This window comes from Hylobates moloch, unplaced genomic scaffold (genome assembly GCF_009828535.3).
Source record: "Hylobates moloch isolate HMO894 unplaced genomic scaffold, HMol_V3 SCAFFOLD_8, whole genome shotgun sequence".
NCBI lineage: Eukaryota > Metazoa > Chordata > Mammalia > Primates > Hylobatidae > Hylobates > Hylobates moloch.
Window position 1 is genome coordinate 82,807,500 of NW_026652283.1, and position 21,491 is coordinate 82,828,990.

At 47.0% G+C, this 21,491-nt stretch overlaps 1 protein-coding gene across 1 annotated transcript; it reads right to left on the reverse strand.

The window, feature by feature from the left end:
* Positions 1-720: 720 nt before the first annotated feature.
* Positions 721-5,708, reverse strand: CRIPTO (cripto, EGF-CFC family member). The gene is made up of 6 exons (XM_032161801.2): positions 5,440-5,708; positions 4,001-4,053; positions 3,782-3,916; positions 3,292-3,406; positions 3,085-3,194; positions 721-2,052 (listed from the first exon to the last, which is right to left on the reverse strand). The coding sequence occupies exons 1-6, from the start codon at positions 5,472-5,474 to the stop codon at positions 1,934-1,936; spliced, it is 567 nt and encodes a 188-aa protein (XP_032017692.1). The 5' UTR covers positions 5,475-5,708; the 3' UTR covers positions 721-1,933.
* Positions 5,709-21,491: the final 15,783 nt, after the last annotated feature.

The window sequence follows — 21,491 nt, forward strand, 5'->3', positions numbered from 1 at the left end:
TCTGGCCCCCAAAATGTTTTTAAACCCTCTGTGGTAAATATGCAGGTAAAAAGAGAAGAAAATGTGACATTTAGTGAGAACCTATTTTGTATAAATGTTTTAACTATTTAACTATTTTATGTCACTTAGTTCTAATACTGTGATGTAGGCACTAATCTAGATTTAGATTAGGAAGCTAGGTCCCACTGTGAGTAAGTGGCCAGACCACCTTCCAAACCCAGCCTGTCCACCTCCTGATTTTGTGCTTTCTGGTACACCTCACTGCTTCTTGCTTATCCCATTTTACTTTCTTTCCATTGGGCACTGTAAAAAATGTCACCTATTTGGCAGTTTGCATCTGCAGGGAATTAATTTGGAAAAACACAAATTATGGACCAAGTGGTACCTAAATAATGGAAGCAAATCTTGTCCTTCACAGAACACACACATCAAAGCCAGAAACAGAACTGAGCACTCACCTGGGACTCGGCTCTTCTGGTTTCCCCAGTTTTGAGCCAGATGTAGTTGCCATATTCCATATGAAATTAGTAAAAATCAATAAGGTGAAAGGGTTCTGTGACCAGTCATGGTAGGGTATGGGGAGTTGCCAGGGACTTTTAGGACCCTGGAAAACAGATATAACACATCCTCACCATGGTACTTTGGAAAATGCAAAAGGACATCGGGAGCAAAAACCTACCCCCATAAAGCACCTCACCACCTAGAAATAACCAGTTCACATTTAGGTCAATATAGTTTCCACTTTTACTGTGCATACACATATATACAATGTATTTTAAAAATGGGCTTTACAATATGTAGTTTGATCACTTGGTTTACAACTAAATATATTGTGAACATTTTCTCTTCTACAACAGTTAAAATAATTGCATAGCTTGGAGGAAACACAATTTATTAAGAAATCTTGTTGGGGATATTGAGGTATAATTTTTTTTCTAAGGAGACTTCATTCTTTTACAATGCCTTTGGGAAAAGAAAGGGGAGTCCTTGTCTTATATAGCTTTCTATAGATGATGGAAACTTGCCCTTCCATTTAGCCTTTTTACTTGCTTCTCTACCACCAGCTAATCACCAATCAAGTAACCCATTTTATGTTTTCCAACCTCTCTCCTCTATTTGCTTCCTCTTTCCTACTCAGTCTCCCTGCACACTTGCAGATGGACTTCCATTCCTTCAGCACTCTTATTCCTCCCCTTAAAGAGGCTTTCTTTCCTTTTAAAGAGACTATTTTAATTGATTTTGATCAACTCTACTCAAAACTGTATTCTAAGGTCCACATTAGAATTAGTCTTGAATAATCTGAAAATATAATTCAATCATTTAAAAGAACATATTAAGACCTTGGCAGAATTACATGTATCAAGAAACACCAGGCCTTGTGCAGTTGCTCACGTGTGTAATCCCAGTGCTTTGAGAGGCCGAGGCGGGTGGATCATAAGGTCAGGAGTTCGAGACCAGCCTGGCTAATATGGTGAAACCCCGTCTCTACTAAAAATACAAAAGAATTAGCTGGGCGTGGTGACACATGCCTGTAATCCCAGCTACTTGGGAGGCTGAGGCAGGAGAGTTGCTTGAACCTGGGATGCGGAGGTTGCAGTGAACCGAGATCACGTCATTGCACTCCAGCCTGGGTGACAGAGCAAGACTCTGTCTCAAAAAAAAAAAAAAGAAACACTGGACTTGGGCACAATGGAGATATGGCCGACTTTCTTTTGAAAAAAGAAGTAGTTTTTTGGGAGAGGGCAGGTAAAAGAGATAAGAAGTAGTTAGTTCTGTAAGGAAATGTTAGAAGCCATTCTGGAAATGTATTCATTATTTTAAGGCAACTAACAAATGATCATCTTTCAGTTAGGACATTGTAGCAGCAGCCTTTACTGGTCATGAAATTTGCATGATATCTAAAATTGTATTTCTGGAAATAGATCAATGTCAATTAATAGTAGCTTTGTATAGAAAGGCAGATGCCAGCTAGCATAAAAGTGATAGTACATGCAGACGGTGGTAGTTCTGGAGTCCTGGAAGCCACGAGGTGCTCATCCATCACAAGGCCATCTGGAAGGTAGGGATGCTTGGTCATTAAAGGAAACCTCTCTGGCAGTTCATCCTGCTGCCCACAAACGTGGCATATCCACATGCCTACTGTGAACCTGCTCTTCTCAGGACACTCACACCTGGAACCTAGTCCAGTGGTGATGCCTTCACTTGCAGGGATGAGCAGAACCTGGTTAGGTTCTGAGTGGGCCCCATGTTCCGGGAAGAGAATATGGTCCCTACACATACAATCACCCAACCCACACTTATCAAACGCCTACCCTGAGCCTGACACCCAGGATGCATAGCAAAGACATAATCCCCGTCTGGATTGGGGAATTCCTTCCTGTTCTCAGTGAAATGTTTGCTTTCATTTACTTCCTGGACTTGAATATTTTCCATTTCTAACATCTCCAAGCCCAGAACTAGAATAGGTCTCTGAACTTGGGGGCCCTAGAAACCTGGCTAAGGCTGGGGTGGAGAGAGGACTGTCGCCTCTTTTACTCTCCAGGTGCTGCCTTTCTTTTCATTGTTTTCCTCAAATCAGTAAAAATCAATAAGGTGAAAGGGTTCTGCGACCAGTCATGGTAAGGTATGGGGAGGGGGTTACCAGGGACTTTTAGGACCCTGGAAGTTTCTAAAGGACTAGCAAGGGGCCAAGCCTCTGATAGAATTTGTCGTTGGGGTGGGCTCTAAATGAGCCGCCCATCTTGGTTTGGGTCCCCCTACCCAAAGGAAAGGAACACCAGAGAACATCTCTTGGTTAAACAAGAGACCAAGACTTGTTTATTTTCCTCGGTAGAAGTTCAGACCATAAAACGTCAAATAGACTTCAAATACATCTCCATCTGAAAGGCAGCAGGACTAGCCAGGTTCCTGAGGAAATAAATATCAAAGAGACCAAGACAGGAGTCTGCGATGCTTTTATAAGCAGAACTTTGGCTGCCAGGCTCTAGCAAGCCAAGAGGTACAAGGAGAGCCTGCTAACTAAGCACCCCCCAAGGCAACTAGGTAACTTCAAAGGGCAAAACAAAGAGGAGAGCCTCCGCTTACCACAGCCGGGTAGAAATGCCTGAGGAAAGCAGCGGAGCTGGCCGTGCCAGCATTTACACAGGGAACACTTCTTGGGCAGCCAGGTGTCATGGGGCACAGACCCACAGTTCCTGAGAATGAACAGGTAAGGCTATCGCCTTGGGTCTGAAATTTCCACTTCCCCTTCCCTCTTCTCTCCACGGCTCCCCGCCCCTCTGAATGGCTTACTCTTTGCGCACATTGTGCTCACAGTTCCGTCCGTAGAAGGAGGGGGGGCAGGCACAAAAGGACCCCAGCATGCAGGTTCCCCCATTCAGGCAGCAGGTTCTGTTTAGCTCCTTACCTGAAAGGTAAGAACAGATGACTGAGGGTGTAGGGATGGAAAAGTGCAAGGGCAATTCCTGTAAGGGAAGGTTAATGCAACACCAATGTATTGTACCGCAGAATAAGACTCTATGCCTTTGAGCAGAGAAGTCATTTTCATGCATAGGCCAGTGGTGGTTCTGGGGTTCCCCAGCGTGAAGCGGACTTAGGTGAGGAAAACTGCGCCCTAGAGAAGTAAAATACACAATCCCTGTCTCACTTCCAAAACCAAAGGCAGTCCAGCACCTGCCCAGTTCCAGAACCAGGTGCCCTTTTAGGTGACAGAGTGTTGGAAAGATCCTCAGGAGACACATGAAGGGCCAGCGCAGAAGCATCGAAGCCAGTCAGTTCTTACTGTGCTGTATCCCCCTGGGCGGCACACGCTGGGAAGACCGAGGCCGAATTGCAGGCTCCTCCTGGGGCCGAATGCTGTCATCTCTGAAGGCCAGGTCTCCCCGAGATGGACGCGCAAATTCCTGATGGCCCAGCCCTTAACGACAAAATCAATTCAAGGAGTCTGTATTTCAGGTCACATAAAAATTGTGAGTGATCAAAAGAACAAAAGGTCTCTCACCGGCAACTAATCCCAGCTCAAAGGCTTTAGAAATGGCCATGATCCAAACGACACTAGGAAGAGGAAGTCAGACATGAGTTAGCAAAACAAAGGAAATAAAACCTTACAAGTTAACACCTGCGTCCTCTCATCACAAGGACAAGACCACAGATCACTAAAGAGAAATTGTAGAGCACCACCTTTCTTTTTTTAATGGTTAATTCATGTAAGAAAGAAAAATGTTGAAAAAAAAGTCACCAATATCCAAGTCTTTTTAATATACATTATTATTTCTTAGGCCCGTCCTCACATAAGTACCTAATTTTAAGTAGGTATATGTCTTTTATCTTCTATTTCACATATTTTTTCTCCTGCATACAGTTTTCATATAAAGATTTAAAAATGGCTGCATCCGGCCGGGCGCGGTGGCTCACGCTTGTAATCCCAGCACTTTGGGAGGCCGAGGCGGGCGGATCACGAGGTCAGGAGATCGAGACCACAGTGAAACCCCGTCTCTACTAAAAATACAAAAAATTAGCCGGGCGTGGTGGCGGGCGCCTGTAGTCCCAGCTACTTGGAGAGGCTGAGGCAGGAGAATGGCGTGAACCCGGGAGGCGGAGCTTGCAGTGAGCCGAGACTGCGCCACTGCACTCCAGCCTGGGCGACAGAGCGAGACTCCGTCTCAAAAATATGTGAAATAGAATATAAAGGCTGCATCCAATGTTACTGATGAATCACATTTTACAAACTATTTATTTATTTATTTTTGAGATGGAGTTTCGTTTTTTCACCCAGGCTGCAGTGCAATGGTGCGATCTCGGCTCACTGCAACCTCCACCTCCCTGGTTCAAGCGATTCTCCTCCCTCAGCCTCCAGAGTAGCTGGGATTACAGGTGCCCTCCACCATGCCCACCTAATTTTTGTATTTTTAGTAGAGACCGGGTTTCGCCATGTTGGGCAGGCTGGTCTCAAACTCCTGACCTCAGGTGATCCACCCGCCTCAGCCTCCCAACGTGCTAGGGTTACAGGCATGAGCCACCGCGCCTGGCCAAACTATTTTAACCAAACATTTAAAAGGTTTTTAGGTAAAAAATGTGGGGTTTTTTTTTTTGCTATTATTTTAATGGTTTTGCAAGTATTGAATCTGCTTATACCTTTAATCTTTTCAGAAGATTTTAAATTTGGTTGTAGTATTGACCTTTGTTTATACAAGAATAAAGAAACACTATTTCATAGGCAGTCATTAACATAAAATGAAAATTAACATTAACACGAAAATGTTAAAAGCCAATGGCAAAGTTAGAAGTAACCGTGTGAAATTTCAGGTCTTTTAGGAAAAATAGCAGTGCCATTGGCAGTCTTGAGCAAGAGAAAAATCAAATGACAGGTGTAGAACATTATTTCCTAAGCTGGCAATCTCTAGCAATCAAAAAATGTTCACATTCAAGATTAGCTCATACCTGTAAGAGAAGTGGGCCATCTTCCTGCAGTCCATAGCTTTTAACAATTAGGGGGAAAAAAGGCGTTAGCATCGCTTTAATTCAGAGTCATTGCCAAAACAGCCAAAGGAAAACATTCATCTCCTAAAGCGAAAATGGCAATTTAAGAAGAAAATGAGAAATACGCGTTCTCCAGAAGGCCGTAGCAGAAGCAGGAGCAAGGTGTCCAGGGGAAACTGGAGGGCTTTCGGCCTTGGACGTTTTGACCTTCAGCTGGGGACTCAGCCTTTCCAGGGATTCTCCTTCAACGACAAGCCCCAGTCGGGGCGGGGAGACCTTTCAGGTGGGCGGGACGTCCACCAGCATGACAATGGCCCACAAGTGGGGAGAGGAGTCGTGTAAAACTGTGATTAACTAACCCTAATATCTCTATCCTTACTAGTTGCAGGCTAAAATGATCAGATGTACTCTTTTGGGGAAAAAAAGAAAAAAAAAAGAAAAAAGAAAAATCAGTTTCTCTAATCAAGTTGGTGATTCCAGGTTGGAGGAGTGGTGGAAAGTAATTGCTTTAATTAGGAAAACCTGAAAATGTATGGGTCTCAAGGCATTCGATATTTTATTTTATTTCAGGAAGTTTTACTTCCTGAAATTTGCTTCCACCTTTGTTTTTCCAAAAGGGAGTTTTGAGCCCCGTACTCCCCCTGGGGGATACCCGGGTGGCCAAGAAAGGGGTGCTCTCCGCCCGAGGAGCTAGGTATGTGTGTGTGGGAAGACTAGGAAGCTTGAAACTGAGATAGAAGTTCAGGGTCAGGAAGGGTTCCTAGGGGGCTTCAGACTTAAGTGCAAATTCCAGGCGGACCTGAATTTCTGAAAGGAAGCGGGAGCCGGCGCCAGGTGCCCGGGAGAGGGCAGGGGCGGCCAGGGGCGCAGCCGCTGGGGCTCTGGCAGTGGCAGTGCCGGCCTGTTCCAGGAAAAAGTTCTAGAACCACGGCAGTCCAGCATGGGAGGCCATTTCAGCCCCCAATCACGGGAATTTACCTCAGCCTCCCAGCGCCCACAGGGCGGCCTCTTCCAGCCCCTCGCCGTCCTGGCCCCACGACACCGAGAATTACCCCCGGACTCTGATGTGCCGCTTGCAGGGGTAAACATGTTTATTGAGTGGTTCCACTATGCACCAGACGCCCCAGATGGAGAGGCGCGTCTATGAGCCGGAGGCGCGTCTATGAGCCGGAGTCGCCTCACCCAACATTTCAGTCCTCCGGGTTATTTCATGTGTTACTAAATACGCCCAAAGTCGTTAATAGTTTCTAAATCGCATTTAATTCCAATTTCTAAAGGAAAGCCTGACGGTTACTTAATATTGGCAGGCACACAAATGCGAAACTTTTATTAGATAGTTGTTTCCATCCATCTCTGTTATTGGATTTAGGCCTCGGCAGAAATAATTGGTAGCATCCGAGGCCATTTCAGCGTCAGTGCCCACCTGTGTGGATGCCATGGATCCACAGGTGCTGGGAAGAGGTGTTATTTACTTCTACACACGATCTTAGGAGAAGCAAACGTAAAATAATTTGTATTGGGGGAGTGAGGCCCCATCCAGTCAATGGTGGGATGCAGCAACATTTCCAACTCCACAGCAGTTGACTATTTCATTCCTGCTGTGCTCGCCTCTTCCCTGTGTGGTCTTTTCAGTTGAAACGCTTCAGGTAGCATGCTGAGATTCACAGGGGACAGGGGAACATGGCCTGAAGCTCTAGGAGGCCGGAGGTGGGGGAGGGCTCTGCAAAGGAGAAGGCTAGCCCTGGAGCTGCAAGGAGGTTTAAAGATGTTACTCAGTGCGGTACATTTGTAAGGTAGCTTGTGCACCACAGTCCTCATCAGTCCAAGGTGCTAAGTAGATAAGTAGCACCCACAATATTAGTCTCACTTTATGGACAAGACAACTAGTTCTATTTGGGGATTTGAAGGTCTTGTCTTCAGAGACTGGGCAGGCCTGTGGCAGAACTGGCAACAGAACACACCCCCGCGTTGCTATTTCCTTATCTAAAGCTCTTGTGGAATTTTTAGAGCTTAAATAGGACCCCTGGAAATCACTGCATTTTCAGAGGAAGTAACTGAGGTCTCCAGTCTGGCGATGTTGGCATTGACGGGACCAGAACCCCAGGACGCCAGCTTTTCAGCCACACAAAATCCCTTCTCTAAGGGCCAGAACCCCCTGAAGAGATCCCCATTCCCCATAGGTACTGACTGCAGAGGAAGCCAAGTGGATCCAGGGTAGTCAGAGCCTGGGCCAGGTTTTGGGATGGGGGGTGGGGAGAAGGGGAAGGGAAGGGCTGTGGTGTTTAAGAGAGGTTAGATATTTGCCATTGGGCTAGAGATGTAAGGGCTATTTAACAGGTATTTAACGTCTACTACTGGGCTGCCTGTGGACTGGAGCTTGGCTCTGGAGAAACAGTTGTGAGAAGTGACCCCACTGTGAGGCTGGAGAGAAAGAACAGTAACTGTTGATTCTAATTGTACTAACTGCAAAAAGTTGTTGCTGCCTTCAGGTGGGGGAATTGAATGACTACCCTAGGATGGCCACTGGTCACCTCTGCTTGGTCACTGTTGAAACTGGGCTGCTGGCCAGCCTCCAGGCCAATGAGTGCTTTGTGTCAAAAGGTCAGGCCTAGGACTGGGAAGTGCTGTGCAATGGGGGTTCCCCAATCACAGGCAGCCCATCTCATCTCTTACGAAAGGCACTGAGAGCAGAAAGTGAAAAACAATGCTCTTGGTGTTGGCCATTTCTTGGTACTGCCCTTGAGACATTGTGTATTAAAAACTGGGGCAGAATTGTGTTTAAAAATCACACAAATAAGCATTTGACTTAAAACCACTCAAACAAGAATGGTGGAATCAAATACATCATAATCAAAGGACAGAATTCCTGTGTCTGCCTAAAATTCAAGGAAGAAAATAAACTTGGAGAATGGGATCAATTTTAGCTATCAAATTCGACCTTGTTTAAATGGTTGAGAACACATAGAACTAAATTCCAACCAAAGAGTTAACAAAAGAATGCCATGTCTGCAGTACAATGACAGTATTTCAAGGTAAAAGCCTCCTTTTATCATAGGGCACTTAGGTCTTACCTCTGTCATTGTTCCCTTGAACATCCAGGCAGGCCAGAAGATGAGAGAGAGCAGAGGGGGCGGGGGAATTCTGTATATGTATGTACTCTCCCGCTGAGGAATGTCGGGGCCTCTAATTTCATCAAGCTTAGCTTCTGTTAACACCTGAGCTACACTCCTGCGGAAGCATTATCCACCCAGTGTGTCCTGGCCACACTTCATTAACAAGTTAATGGCTTTCTGTTTTCACTGGCAAACTTACAAATTGCAACTGGAAACTTATTCGGTATTTGCCACAGGTCTCTGTGTGGGACATAAAAGGACAGATTCCTGCATTCAAAAATCTGCAATTTCAGTGGGGAAGACGTGCTCAAGCGAGTCATTTTAGAGCCATATTGTTACATAAACAGTGTAAGAGGAATGGAGAAGGGCTTAAGAGAGGACTTCATTTTTATCCGTGCGCCATGGGGGCCGTATCATATTTCTTCCTATGTAGACATACTATACATTATTTTATCAATGAATAGACATGACATACTTCCACATTTTATGGTGAACTTCCTTGTACATATATCTTGGTGAACGCTTGACAGCATATTCCTCTTGTAAATTTTCTAGCACTGGAATTGCTTAGTTAAAGGGTGGATGCTTCCAAATTATTTTCGAAGAAGCCTACACCAATCTCCCCTCCGCCCCTCCTCCCTCCCCCTTGAGTTGTTATTGAGAGCTCATCTCCCAAGTACTTACCAGCTCTGGCTGCAGCAAGCATCTTAAGTTTTGCTAATACAGTATGTGAAAAGTAGTATTTCATTGTTGCTTGGATTTGCATTGTGTCCTGTGGTTATTGGGTGTTTGTATTTCATTTTCTATGACCTGGCTGGTCCTCCTTACAGAGCACTTGGACTGGCTTCTTTGAGACTCAGCCCAAATGTCATTTGCTCTGGGAAGTCCTTGCTGAGACCATCCTCCCTACTCCAGCTTCCAGCTGTTCTGAGAGCCCTGTCCTGGGCAACCACTGTCCCCAGAGTTTATCTTGTCATCACAGTATATATATATATATATTTTTTTTTTTAGATGGAGTTTCACTCTTGTTGCCCAGGCTGGAGTGCAATGGCGTGATCTCGGCTCACCGCAACCTCCGCCTCCCGGGTTCAAGCGATTCTCCTGCCTCAGTCCCCTGAGTAGCTACAATTACAGGCATGCACCACCATGCCCGGCTAATTTTGTATTTTTAGTAGAGATGCGATTTTACCATGTTGGCCAGGCTGGTTTCAAGCTCCCAACCTCAGGCCATCTGCCTGCCTTGGCCTCCCAAAGTGCTGGGATTACAGGCGTGAGCCACCTTGCCGGGTCTCACAGTATTGTAAACTGCTTGTGTGTGTGTGTGTGTGTGTGTGTGTGTGTTTGTCTTTCACCAACTCTCCCCTTATCCTTTATTCCCTCGGACTAAGAGGTCCAGAAATCCGGTCTTCCAGAAACCTCAGCTTCTCCAGCCTCTAGTGTAGTGTTTACCTGTGCTGGTTTTCTTTTGGCTTAGTATTTCTCCACCAGCCACATCTGCGACAGACACATATTAAATCTCAGCCCTAATACTTTCTAAAATGGGGGTGGGGCGAGGGCAAGGTCCTTGAGAAGCGCCACAGGAAAACAACTTGTTTCCTCAAACTTGATCCTGGAAATAGAACAAAGAATACCCTCTTCCCCCAGCAAAGAAGGGAAAAAAGACAAATTTGAAATATGTAACCCAAACCACCACTGATATTCTGGGCTGAATTCTGGGCAACTTATTACGAGTATTTACCATATATAGCCAGGCACAGAGACTCACGCCTGTAATCTCAGCACTTTAGGAGGCCGAGGCGGGCGGATCACGAGGTCAGGAGATCGAGACCATCCTGGCTAACACGGTGAAACCCCGTCTCTACTAAAAATACAAAAAATTAGCCGGGCGTGGTGGCGGGCGCCTGTAGACCCAGCTACTCAGGAGGCTGAGGCAGGAGAATGGCGTGAACCCAGGAGGCGGAGCTTGCAGTGAGCCGAGATCGCGCCACTGCACTCCAGCCTGGGCAACAGAGTGAGACTCTGTCTCAAAAAAAAAAAAAAATGATAATTTAACACATATAAGACAAGATAATTTTGATGTACTTACTGGGAACCATGTTAGACTATGGAAACTCTGATTTAACCTTTTTTTTTTTGAGATGGACTTTCATTCTTGATGCTCAGGCTGGAGTGCAATGGCACGATCTTGGCTCACTGCAACCTCTGCTTCCCAGGTTCAAGCAATTCTCCTGCCTCAGCCTCTTAGATAGCTGGGATTACAGGTGTGCGCCACCATGCCCGGCTAATTTTGTATTTTTAGTAGAGAAGGGGTTTCACCAGTTGGCCAGGCTGGTCTCGAACTCCTGACCTCAGGCAATCTGCCTGCTTTGGCCTCCCAAAGTGCTGGGATTACAGGCATGAGCCACTGCACCCAGCCCTAATTTAGACTTTTAGACATAGCTATAATTTAGAATTCTTTCACACCAAAATCTTAATTTTTTTCAATTAAATTCAACAAATATTTACTGATCAGCTATCTGTGCTTAGCACGATGGGGTAAACAGAGATTTCCAAGGTAGGGCTCCTGCTCGCATCTCCCCTCCCCTGAGATAAGACAAGTCCAGTAATCTAATGAAGTGCCATTTTAGTGTGATCAGTAAGCTGCTGATGGTGAGGAGGCAGTCACTTCCTAATTTCCTACCAACCAAGTCAAGGCCATTTGGCCCCAGCAGACAGATAGATGGACAGACAGACTCCCAGGAGTTAGACTTGGGAGGCAAGGTGGGGCCTCACTTGGTTTTAATGACCTGCACAATCTCATTTAAAAGTGCTTCTTAAGCCGGTGGTGTGGCTCATGCCTGTAATCCCAGCGCTTTGGGAGGCCAAGGCAGGCAGATCACCTGAGGTCAGGAGTTTGAGACCAGCCTGACCAACATTCAGAAACCCTGTCTCTGCTGAAAATACAAAATTAGCCAGGCGTGGTGGCAGGCGCCTGTAATCCGAGCTACTCAGGAGGCTAAGGCAGGAGAATTGCTTGAACCCGGGAGGCAGAGGTTGCAGTGAGCTGAGATCAGGCCATTGCACTCCAGCCTGGGCAACAAGAGTGAAACTCCATCTCAAAAAACAAAAAACGAAAAAACAAACAACAACAACAGAAAAAACAAGTGCTTCTTACGTGGTGGATTTTGTATTTGATCACATACAGCTCTTAATGGATATTTTTTTTTTGAGATGGAGTCTTGCTATGCTGCCCAGGCTGTAGTGCAGTGGTGCCATCTTGGCTCACTGCAGCCTCTACCTGCTGCTGGGTTCAAGTGATTTTCATGCCTCAGCCTCCTGAGTAGCTGGGACTACAGGCACGTGCCACCACGCCTGGCTAATTTTTTTTCTTTTCTTTTTTTTTTGAGATGGAGTCTCACTCTTGTCTCCCAGGCTGGAGTGCTATGACACAATCTCAGCTCACTGCAACCTCCACCTCCTGGGTTCAAATGATTCTCCTGCCTCAGCCTCCTGAGTAGCTGGGATTACAGGTGCCTGCCACCATGCCTCGCTAATTTTTTGTATTTTTAGTAGAGACAGGGTTTCACTATGTTGGTCAGGCTGGTCTCGAACTCCGGACCTCAGGTGATCCACCTGACTCGGCCTCCCAAAGTGCTGGGATTACAGGCGTGAGCCACCGTGCCCCGCCAAAAAGCATTATTTTCAAAAGGCCGGGCACGGTGGCTCATGCCTGTAATCCCAGCACTTTGGGAGCCGAGGTGGGCGGGTCACCTGAGGTCGGGAATTCTAGACCAGCCTGGCCAACATGGTGAAACCCCATCTCTACAAAAATACAAAAATTAGCCGCACGTGGTGGCCGGCGCCTGTAATCCCAGTTACTGGGGAGGCTGAGGCAGGAGAATTGCTTGAACCTGGGAGATGGAGGAGGTTGCAGTGAGCCAAGATTGCGCCACTGCACTCCAGCCTGGGCGACAGCGTGAGACTCCTCTCAAAAAAAAAAAAAAAGAAAGAAAAGAAAATAATGCTTTTTAAGGAAATGAATTTTAGAAGTGTGACACATATATCACAGAAAAGGTATTTTTCAGTTTAGGCTAAGGGATATGAGGAGCCATTGCCATTAAGGATCAGGAAGTGGTCACATGGACTCCTGGGAGCAGCCAGGGACTTGATTACTGATTATTAACTTGTCATATTTTCACGATGTCGGCTATCAGCAAAACATATTTGGCCAATTAGTAAAGTATCTAAAGAGAACCTAAACTCACACACATTTTAGGATATTAAAAAGATAAAATATAACGGTGAAAGTGAGACCTTCGATGTCTGCTGCTTCTAACATCTCGAAAACACTTTTACATTCCCTTGGTCATACGGCTTTCAAAGCCTGCGTCTGGCTGGGTTCCCAGCTTAGCGTGCTGAGCACTCGGAACCCGCTCCTTTCCATTCCACACCCTCTGGGATCTCCAATGTGAAAATGTCTGGCCCTGGGTAGGAGGCTGCAGATAGTCCCTGGGCCGGGGCTCGCGCCGGCCGGCTGCACCGCGCAGGGTGCCAAGCCCTCCCCTACGAAGTCTGTTTTGTCTCAGGCTGGGCTGAGTCACAGAGAATAGATAGATAGTTGATTTAGCACATGTCCTCCAGATCATATTATCCGCCTACAAATATAGCCTGTTAGCGCACAGGCACGGGAGGCTTCTTCCCGCTCGGCCGTGCTGCTCAGCGGGTGTAAACAGCCTCTGCGGTGTAAACAGCCGCGGCGGGCAGGCCAGGACTGTCAGTGCCCGCCCCTCGGGGCAGGTAAGCGCTGGGCGTCCGAGGTGGCCGGCGGGGCGGGAGCGGGGGCCTTGCGCTGCTCGTGGGAGGACGCGGGCCGACGGCCGGTGCCCCGGGCGTTCAGTTGTTTACTCCTTCCTCCGTGCCTTGGTGACCTGCAGTCGGCCGGAACGACAGGGGTAAACGTCCCTAACCGGACAGCGGCTGGGGCTTAGGCATCGACCGGTATCTGAGGTCCAGGATTACGGTGGGATGGCGAGAAAGGAGAGAGCGTGGGGAGGCAAGGGTCCCCGCGAGTGAATCTCGCTCCGGCTTAGCAGTTCCCCTGCGCTTACTGCTCCGGCGCCCAAGGCTGAGCCCAAAGCTTTCTGGTCCAAAGCGCTGTCCAGGGGAGATAAATCAACTTTGTTTGTGTCCTGAATGGTATGATTGACACATGGCCCTGGCGGGGAAGTCTTTTCTTCCAGCGTCTCACGCCCCCTGGCTTGGGGTGGGGACAGGCGTGAGGCAAGGGCGGAAAGTGACTGGAGACCCAGAGGAGGAGGAATTGTCTGGCTTGTTAGCGGCTCTGCCCTGTTGCTGGCTCTTCTGCTGGACCAAACCCTCTCCCAGAACTCAGGGACTGGGGGTTCACCCATTATTCACCCAAAGAACCTCTGCTAATCATGCCAGGTGGAGAAAAACCTTCGGATGCTCTCATACCTCTTGTTTTTGTCTTACGTTTAATTGGTGACAGGGATTCTTAGTTTCCTTTCTTTTTTCTTTAAATGATTGAACTTTTTTTTGACCTTACTAGGTGCCAGGTACTGTCTTAAGCTCTTGACACAATGATCCTACGTGATGTTCTCGCCAACCTGTGAGCTCAGTGCTGTTTGTTCCACCACGTCCACATGAGAACACCAGGCTCAGAGAGGTTAGGCCGTGTTCTCAGGGACATGTGGCCAGAGAGTGGGTAGGCAAGGCTCCAGCCCAGGCAACTTGGCCCTGGAACTGACCTCTTAATCCCGTCTGGACCCTCTGCCTCCCCTGGCTGGATTTGCTAGCTTAACAAATTACAATAAAATTAATCAGATGTCCCCAGGGAAACTCTGATCATGTGGCATAAATGTCATTTAATTCAGGATTTGGCTGACTATACTGACCTTACTTGACTATTTAGCTCCTATTTACCCCCGTTTCTATCAGAAAACTCACTGCGTTCATTCCAACCCTAGTGTCCAGGCAGTGGCCTTATGTGAGGATAGAATGGAATTTGTGAGTCACCAAAGCTCCTTGGTTGTCTTATTATTGCCCATTGTATCTTGGTGCCCCCAGAAATTCCCATAGGTTAGTTGTTCTCTTGGATACAGCAAGGCTGATGATAGAGGTTTTCCTTACATTGATGACACACCTGGAAGGGTGCTGTGGAGGGCTTGGAGCTGGGTAGCCTGGGGTGGAGGGCTCCTGGGAGTTCTGAGGGGCAGGTGTGGAGGAGAGAACCTCTCTCTGCTTGGCTGGTTCAGGTGACCTCTGGCATCAGCTCCGTCCTCCTCTCCTGCTCCATCCCTTGCTCCTGTCCCCCTCCCAGCCTCACAGTGGGAGTGCCAAGAATGGCTTGGCACCTACATGATGAGGTGAGTCTCCTCCCAGACTCCCCCAGATCCTTCTTAGGATGCTCTGAGAGGTTAACTCTGAACCCACTTCACACCTCTTACCCAGCAACCCAGTGTCATTTGACAAGAAGGGAGAGGACTAGGTGACCGGAAAGCCCCTCCTCCCCCTGGCATATGACTTCTGAGTGGAGACTAGTGCCCTGGTGCCAGGGGACATATTTTTCCAGTCATGCCCTCTGGCTCTGTAAAGTGGGTGGCTCTGTAAAGTGGATGGCTCTGTAAAGTGGTTCTGATATAACTGGGTTGGGGAGGGGGGTGTGGAAAGTTATTCAGCCAAACCCGCACTGTTAGCCCTTTCCCCTTCCTCAAGGTCCCTGCAGGACTCTCCCCACCCCTCCCCCTCCCCTTTCTCTTTTGGCTCCTACAGGGGTTGGTTCAGCCTCTGTTGTCTAATGAACGTACTGCGCTCAAATATATCCTTCGATGCTCTCCCCTGTAGATTGGGAACTTGGAGGCATGGACAAGGCTTCTGTCTTTCTGCATTTCGTGAGTGTCCATAATGTCACTTAGGGTTCCTAGGCATTGAAAAACAGAAATACACACTAAGTACACTGGCTCAGTACACATGGTTTCTGTGTTGAGGTTCAGAAGCAGGAGACTGGCATCTGTAGCCCCTGGACTACTCCAAACCTCCTCATTTGATGGCCATAGCACACCTCTCTCTGCAGGGGCTTGGACAAGGTGATGGAGAGGCCCCTCCAGTTCCCATAGTATGCTACAGTATGACCTCTCAGCTGAACTCGTGGGGGGCAGGCTGTGAACCCAAGTCTGGGGACTCCCAAGTGGCTGCTCCTGTCAGTAAACTGTGGCTCGTCTATGGCTTGGTCCATGGATAGATAAAATATAATGAATCAAATACTTTAACTTGCACTAAGTATTGTGATGCAAATAAACAGTAGACTGAGAACTAAAATAACAGGCGGGTTTACTTTAGATGAGGAGGCCAGGAAGGCCAGACAGGAGAAAACATTTAAGGTGGGTTCCAGGGGTGTGGGGAGGAAGCCACATGACTTGGGGAGGACTGCTCTAGGCTGAGGGAGCAGTGTGTGCTGAGCTCTGAGCAGGAAGAGGCGTGGGGTGGATAAGCACTGAGAAGGGGAGCAGGAGGGGTGAGGTGGGATGGGCTGGCCGAGGGCAGACCATGCCAGGGGCTCACTGCCTCTGTGGAAAGCTGGGATCTCATTCTTATTTCAAAGGCAGGCCTCGGGGGGATTTGTGCCAGGTGGTGGCATGATCTAGGTCTCATTGGAAAGTGACTCTCACTATTGAGTAGAAGATGGTTTGGATGGGGTTGAGTGGGAAGCCAGGAGACCAGTTAGGAGGCCTTTCCCCAACTGAGGCAAGGCGTGACACTAGTTGGTGGTGAGAAATGCATGCCCTCTAAGACGTAGGTGATAACTGGATGTGTGGATGAATGTGTGTGTGCATGCTGTCTGCATAGTGGGTGGGCAGAGTGAGGAAACGAAGCAAAAGAAGTGACTTCTGGCCGAGTGCAGTGGCTCATACCTGTAATCCCAGCATTTTGGGATGCCAAGGTGGGCAGATCACCTGAGGTCAGGAGTTTGAGACTAGCCTGGTCAACATGGTGAAACCCTATCTCTACTAAAAATACAAAAATTAGCCGGATATGGTGGCTTTTGCCTGTAATCCCAGCTACTCAGGAGGCTGAGGAAGGAGAATTGCTTGAACCCAGGAAGTGAAGTTTGCAGTGAGCTAAGATTGTGCCACTGCACTCCAGCCTGGGTGACAGAGTGAGACTTCATCTCAAAAAAAAAAAAAAAAAGAAGTAACTTCTAGATCTTCTAGATTATGATGGAGTTATTCTTGAGGTGTGGAATTAAGGGAGGCCTAGGATGGACAGACTCTAAAGGAGCAAGTTTGGAGAACATCATGTTTCTTTGAGATATGTGTGAGACATCCAAGTGCATATTCAAGAAGGCAGCTGAGCATGCACACCAGATGGCACTAGAAGTTAAGACTGATTTTTAAAGTGTCTTTTATAAAAATCCACTGTCTTGGTTATTTATTGCTGCATAACAAGTTACCCCCAGGCATAACAGTTTAGAATAACAGACATTTATTATCTCACAGTTTCTGAGAGTCAGAAATCCAGGGCAGTTTAGCTGAGTGTTTCTGGCTTAGGGTCTCATGAAGTTGTGGTCAAGAGGTCCACAGGGGCTGCCGTCATCTGAAGGCTTGACTGGGGCTGGAGGATCTGCTTTTAAGACAGCCCCCTCTCATGGCTGTTGACAGGAGGCCTCAGTTCCTCTCCTAGTGAAGCTTTTCCACAAGGCTGCTTGAGCATCACCATGACATGGCAGCTGACTTCCTAGAGTGAGTGATCTGAGAGAGAGTGAAGACCTAGTCTCAGAAGCCACACACCATTACTTTCACCACATTCTAGTCATTAGAAGTGAGTCACTAAGTCTAGCCCATGCTCAAGGGAGGAGGAATTAAGTTCTACCTTTTTAAAGGGAAGAATGTGAAAGACTTTGTGGATGTAGTTTAAAACCATCACATCCACCAAAGCAAAATATTTTACATTTTATTGTCCACTAAAGCTAGGATCAGTAAACTATAACCTGCAGGCCTGGCACCTGTTTGCATATGGAATGTGGGCACTGCTGGAGCATCTGGGGACCAAGCTGGAGTATTTTCTTCTGTTTCTATTCCCCCACTGCTCTCAGCTCCTGTCCACCTGGCCAGCTGTATTTTGCTGCAGCCCAGGGCCCACCCTGGTTGCCATCTACACATTGGAGACTCTATTGTTAGCAACCAAGCAGTGGAATCTCAATTCAGGAGCTGGTGACTGAGTAGGTCACCTTGCCTCCAGCCAGCTGTCCAACTTGTGATGACTGGAGGAGAGAAGGACACACAGGCACCTGTCTGGGTGATACTGGGGCAGAGAAAGAAACGGACGGCAGCAGGCTCACTCCCCGGCCCCTTCCCCTGCCAACCTCTCTCCTCTCTGTTTTTTTGAGACCCAGGCTGGAGTGCATTGGTGCAATCTCAGCTCACTGCAACATCTGCCTCCCAGGCTCAAGTGATCCTCTCACATCAGCCTCCTTAGTAGCTGGGACCACAGATGCATGCCACCACCCGGCTATTTTATTTATTTATTTTATTTTTTATTTTTGGTAAAGACAGGGTTTTGCCATGTTGCCCAGACTGCTCTCAAACTCCTGAACTTAAGCAATCCATCCACCTCAGCCTCTCAAAGTGCTGTGATTACAGGTGTGAGCCACCGCACCCAGCCACCCTGCCCCTTTTTCACCATACCTGCTAGGCCTTTCCCTCTTGGGCTAGTCCCTCTTGTTCTGAGAATGTTTTTGGCAAGCAGCAGCTGGACATGAAACATGCTCGCTACTCCGGATGGTTCTCTGGAGGCAAGCAGGGAGAGGCTCGCCAGAGGGTTCTCTTTTGTTAGGTAAACACCTACATATATCTTCAATTTTGCTTATTGGCCTGTGAAACCTCTATTATTTACCATCAAGTTTTCTCAGCCCTGCACTGAAACAAAAGATTTTCCAGGCGTTATTTTCCTTAATCCAACCTTTGAGAGTGTGCTGATGGTTAACATTTTCACTCAGGAGCTGGAACACTCCTTTGCAGTGAGAGATGCCACCGTTCTCCTTCTGTCTCATCATTGCAGGTGTTTTCTTCCCTGGAAGATGCTGTGTGACTGTGGACAGTGTAGCCCAAATCGAGGGAGGCTTGTTCTCATAATTCTGCTACAACCACACAAAACCAGACCCACAGCAGGGAACCGGAATCAGATGCTGTCTTGGAACCATGACACTTTGCTGTCAAATTCAATGAGGGCCCAGGCTGAAGCTTTACACTTAGGCTGCTTTGTAGAATCTACTTCGTTGTAAAGTTTCCTATAAGAGGATATTGCTTTGTTTGTATTGAGGGTCTCCTGACTGGATCCCGTAGAGGTTAACTTTTCCCTTTTCTGTGTTGGAGTAGCATATGATGATGACATTTCTATAGTCCTAGAGAAAGTTAATGCTTAGGACATTGCATTCTATGTTTTTGCCTGAAAGATTGTGTTGACTAGAGTTTATTTTACAAAGAAGAGATTAGTTTTGTAAATTTGTGAGGAGATCTCTCCCCTGAGCTGCTGAGGGACTGACACCTGTGTCTGTCCCTGACAACTGTGTCCTATGGGATACCCAGTGTGGTTTCTCCCCTGGATGGAGGGTCTCCTACTTACCCTGGACTGACACATGGACTCTCATTTGAAACTACTTTCTCAGTCTCAGAACCCACCCATGAACTACCTTCTAGGTTAAGGTAAAATTTGTCCAGTTGTCTAGAGAGGTCTGGACTTATCTTTGTCCTACATGGAATGCCAGGGGCTGGGCTGGAGCTGGCACTCAGGACTTTGTATGTCATAGCTTCCCAGCACCTCTGGACATCACATGTAAATTGCTAGCAAATGTGGTCATCACTCACTGTTCTTAGAGTCTCCAGTTTTCATTATACATGTTTACAAACCAAACTTCATCTTATAGGCAAGATGCTGATTTACATCCCAGTACATTCAAAGCCCCCTTAATTGTATAAGAGAACCTCTTTTCCTGCTTTTTAAAAACACACGGAAAATGGTGAACATGGTTAGATGACAGACAGAATATATTCTTTCCCACCAAAATACCGAGACTAGTAATGACTTATAACTACTTAAAAATGTCAGGGCCTTTGGTAATTAAATTTCATAATTCCAGGAATTTATTAAAGATGATTAAGCTGTTTTTTGTTGACATGATCAAATATTTAGAACACAAAGGTATTAAGAAGAGACCATTCCTCTAAGATGGGAATTAGAATTACATTTCTCTAAGTTAATGCATAGCAATTCATAAGCAACGATTTTTAAAATGTAGGGGCAGTTAATGTACAGCTCTGGCTACTTGCCAAGGGCTAACTGGCCTAAGGAAATGAAAGAACGTCAACAACAGAGTCTGTGATGTGTCTGGTTGATCTAGAGAACACGAGCCCTGTGTGTAGGGGGTAATTCTTCCAGCTTCAGTTACTCTGGCTGGCTGGGCTGCCCACACTGCTCAAATGCAGTTAACTTTACTTTGGCTTTTTGGTTTATGTATAGACTTGGGATCTGTGTAGAGATTTCCTCAAAAAAACTAGGCTGACTGATTCTCTTATTAATGTTTCTTCACCACTGGCTGTGGACTTTGATCTTTATTTTCAGGATGATGCGTAGTGTTCCTTTATAGAGACTTTTAAGTCGAAAGCCAAAGCCTTAATTAAGATCTTTGCAGGTTAGATACTCCTGAGCTGAAGATAACAGAGTAAGAAAAGTGGTAAAAGAAAAATTAAATGCACTTCTTTTACCTATCATTTTTATGGTAGACATTTGAAATTTACTCTTTCAGTGATTTTGAAATATGCAATACTTTATTATTGACTGTAGTCGCCCTGCTATGCAATAGATTTCAAAACATTCCTCCTACCTATCTGAAACTTTGTACCCTTTGACCAGTAACTCCCCATTCCCTTCCTCCCCGGCCCTAACCTCTTTCTACACTCTCCTTCTACGAGTTCAACTTTTTTAGATTTCACATAAAGTGGGACATGCAGGGAAACTTCCTTTTCTGATTAGAGGAGCTATAGCCCAAAAGAGTGGAGCAAACCGTCACGCTTTCTTACTCTCTTAAATCTTCGCTGCTTGGCCGCGACTGTGGGTACAGTAGTAGGAAGTGCACGGCAGAGCAGGGTAACTACACCACCAAGTTTTTGGCCAGAGGACCGAAAAAGGGAGCCCAGCGATCAGGAAAGGACCAGGGAGATCACAGAGAGGGAGGAATTGGGAGAAAACAGCTCCGTAAGTTTGTTCCTGGGCTCCTCCCCGAGTTGCGCATGCGTGGATCTGACCCTAACCAGCACTCCAAAGATGTTAGACCTGAACACTGAGATAGACATTCAGCCACGCCGTAGCCTGGCCACTGGGTGGCGCACACGGAACATAGCTGAATAGCACCAGGAAAACTGGAAACCGACCTGACATGGGGATCACAACCCACAGAAGGCAGGTTGGAATTTGTGGTCTGAACTCAACCAAATTGGTTACCCACGGTGTCAGTTATCAACTTACTGCCTCTCAGCTTTGAATGCGCCACTCAATAAATATACCCTGTGTTATACAATGGCATTCCTTTAAATATTGGTCCTTTAAATATTGGTCCTTTAAAGTGAGCGCAGTGCTATGCTTTCTCAGTAGAAGGCACTGGAGGGGCAAGGTAGTAGGAAGAGGCTTCCTGCCTCTTTTTGGCGTGGGCTGGGGATCAGCAGTGTGCATGTGAGAATATCCATCGGAACCTGCCCCAAGCATGGGCTCAAAACAGTCCCTTTGCGACTTTGCATCCTTGGCCTTGCAGTCACATTTCTACAGCTCTCTTGAGCCAGAAAACAGAGCCCTTGTGCAGCCCACGTGCTCTGAAGACCTACTGCCTGTGCTTGTATTTCGACTTTCTTC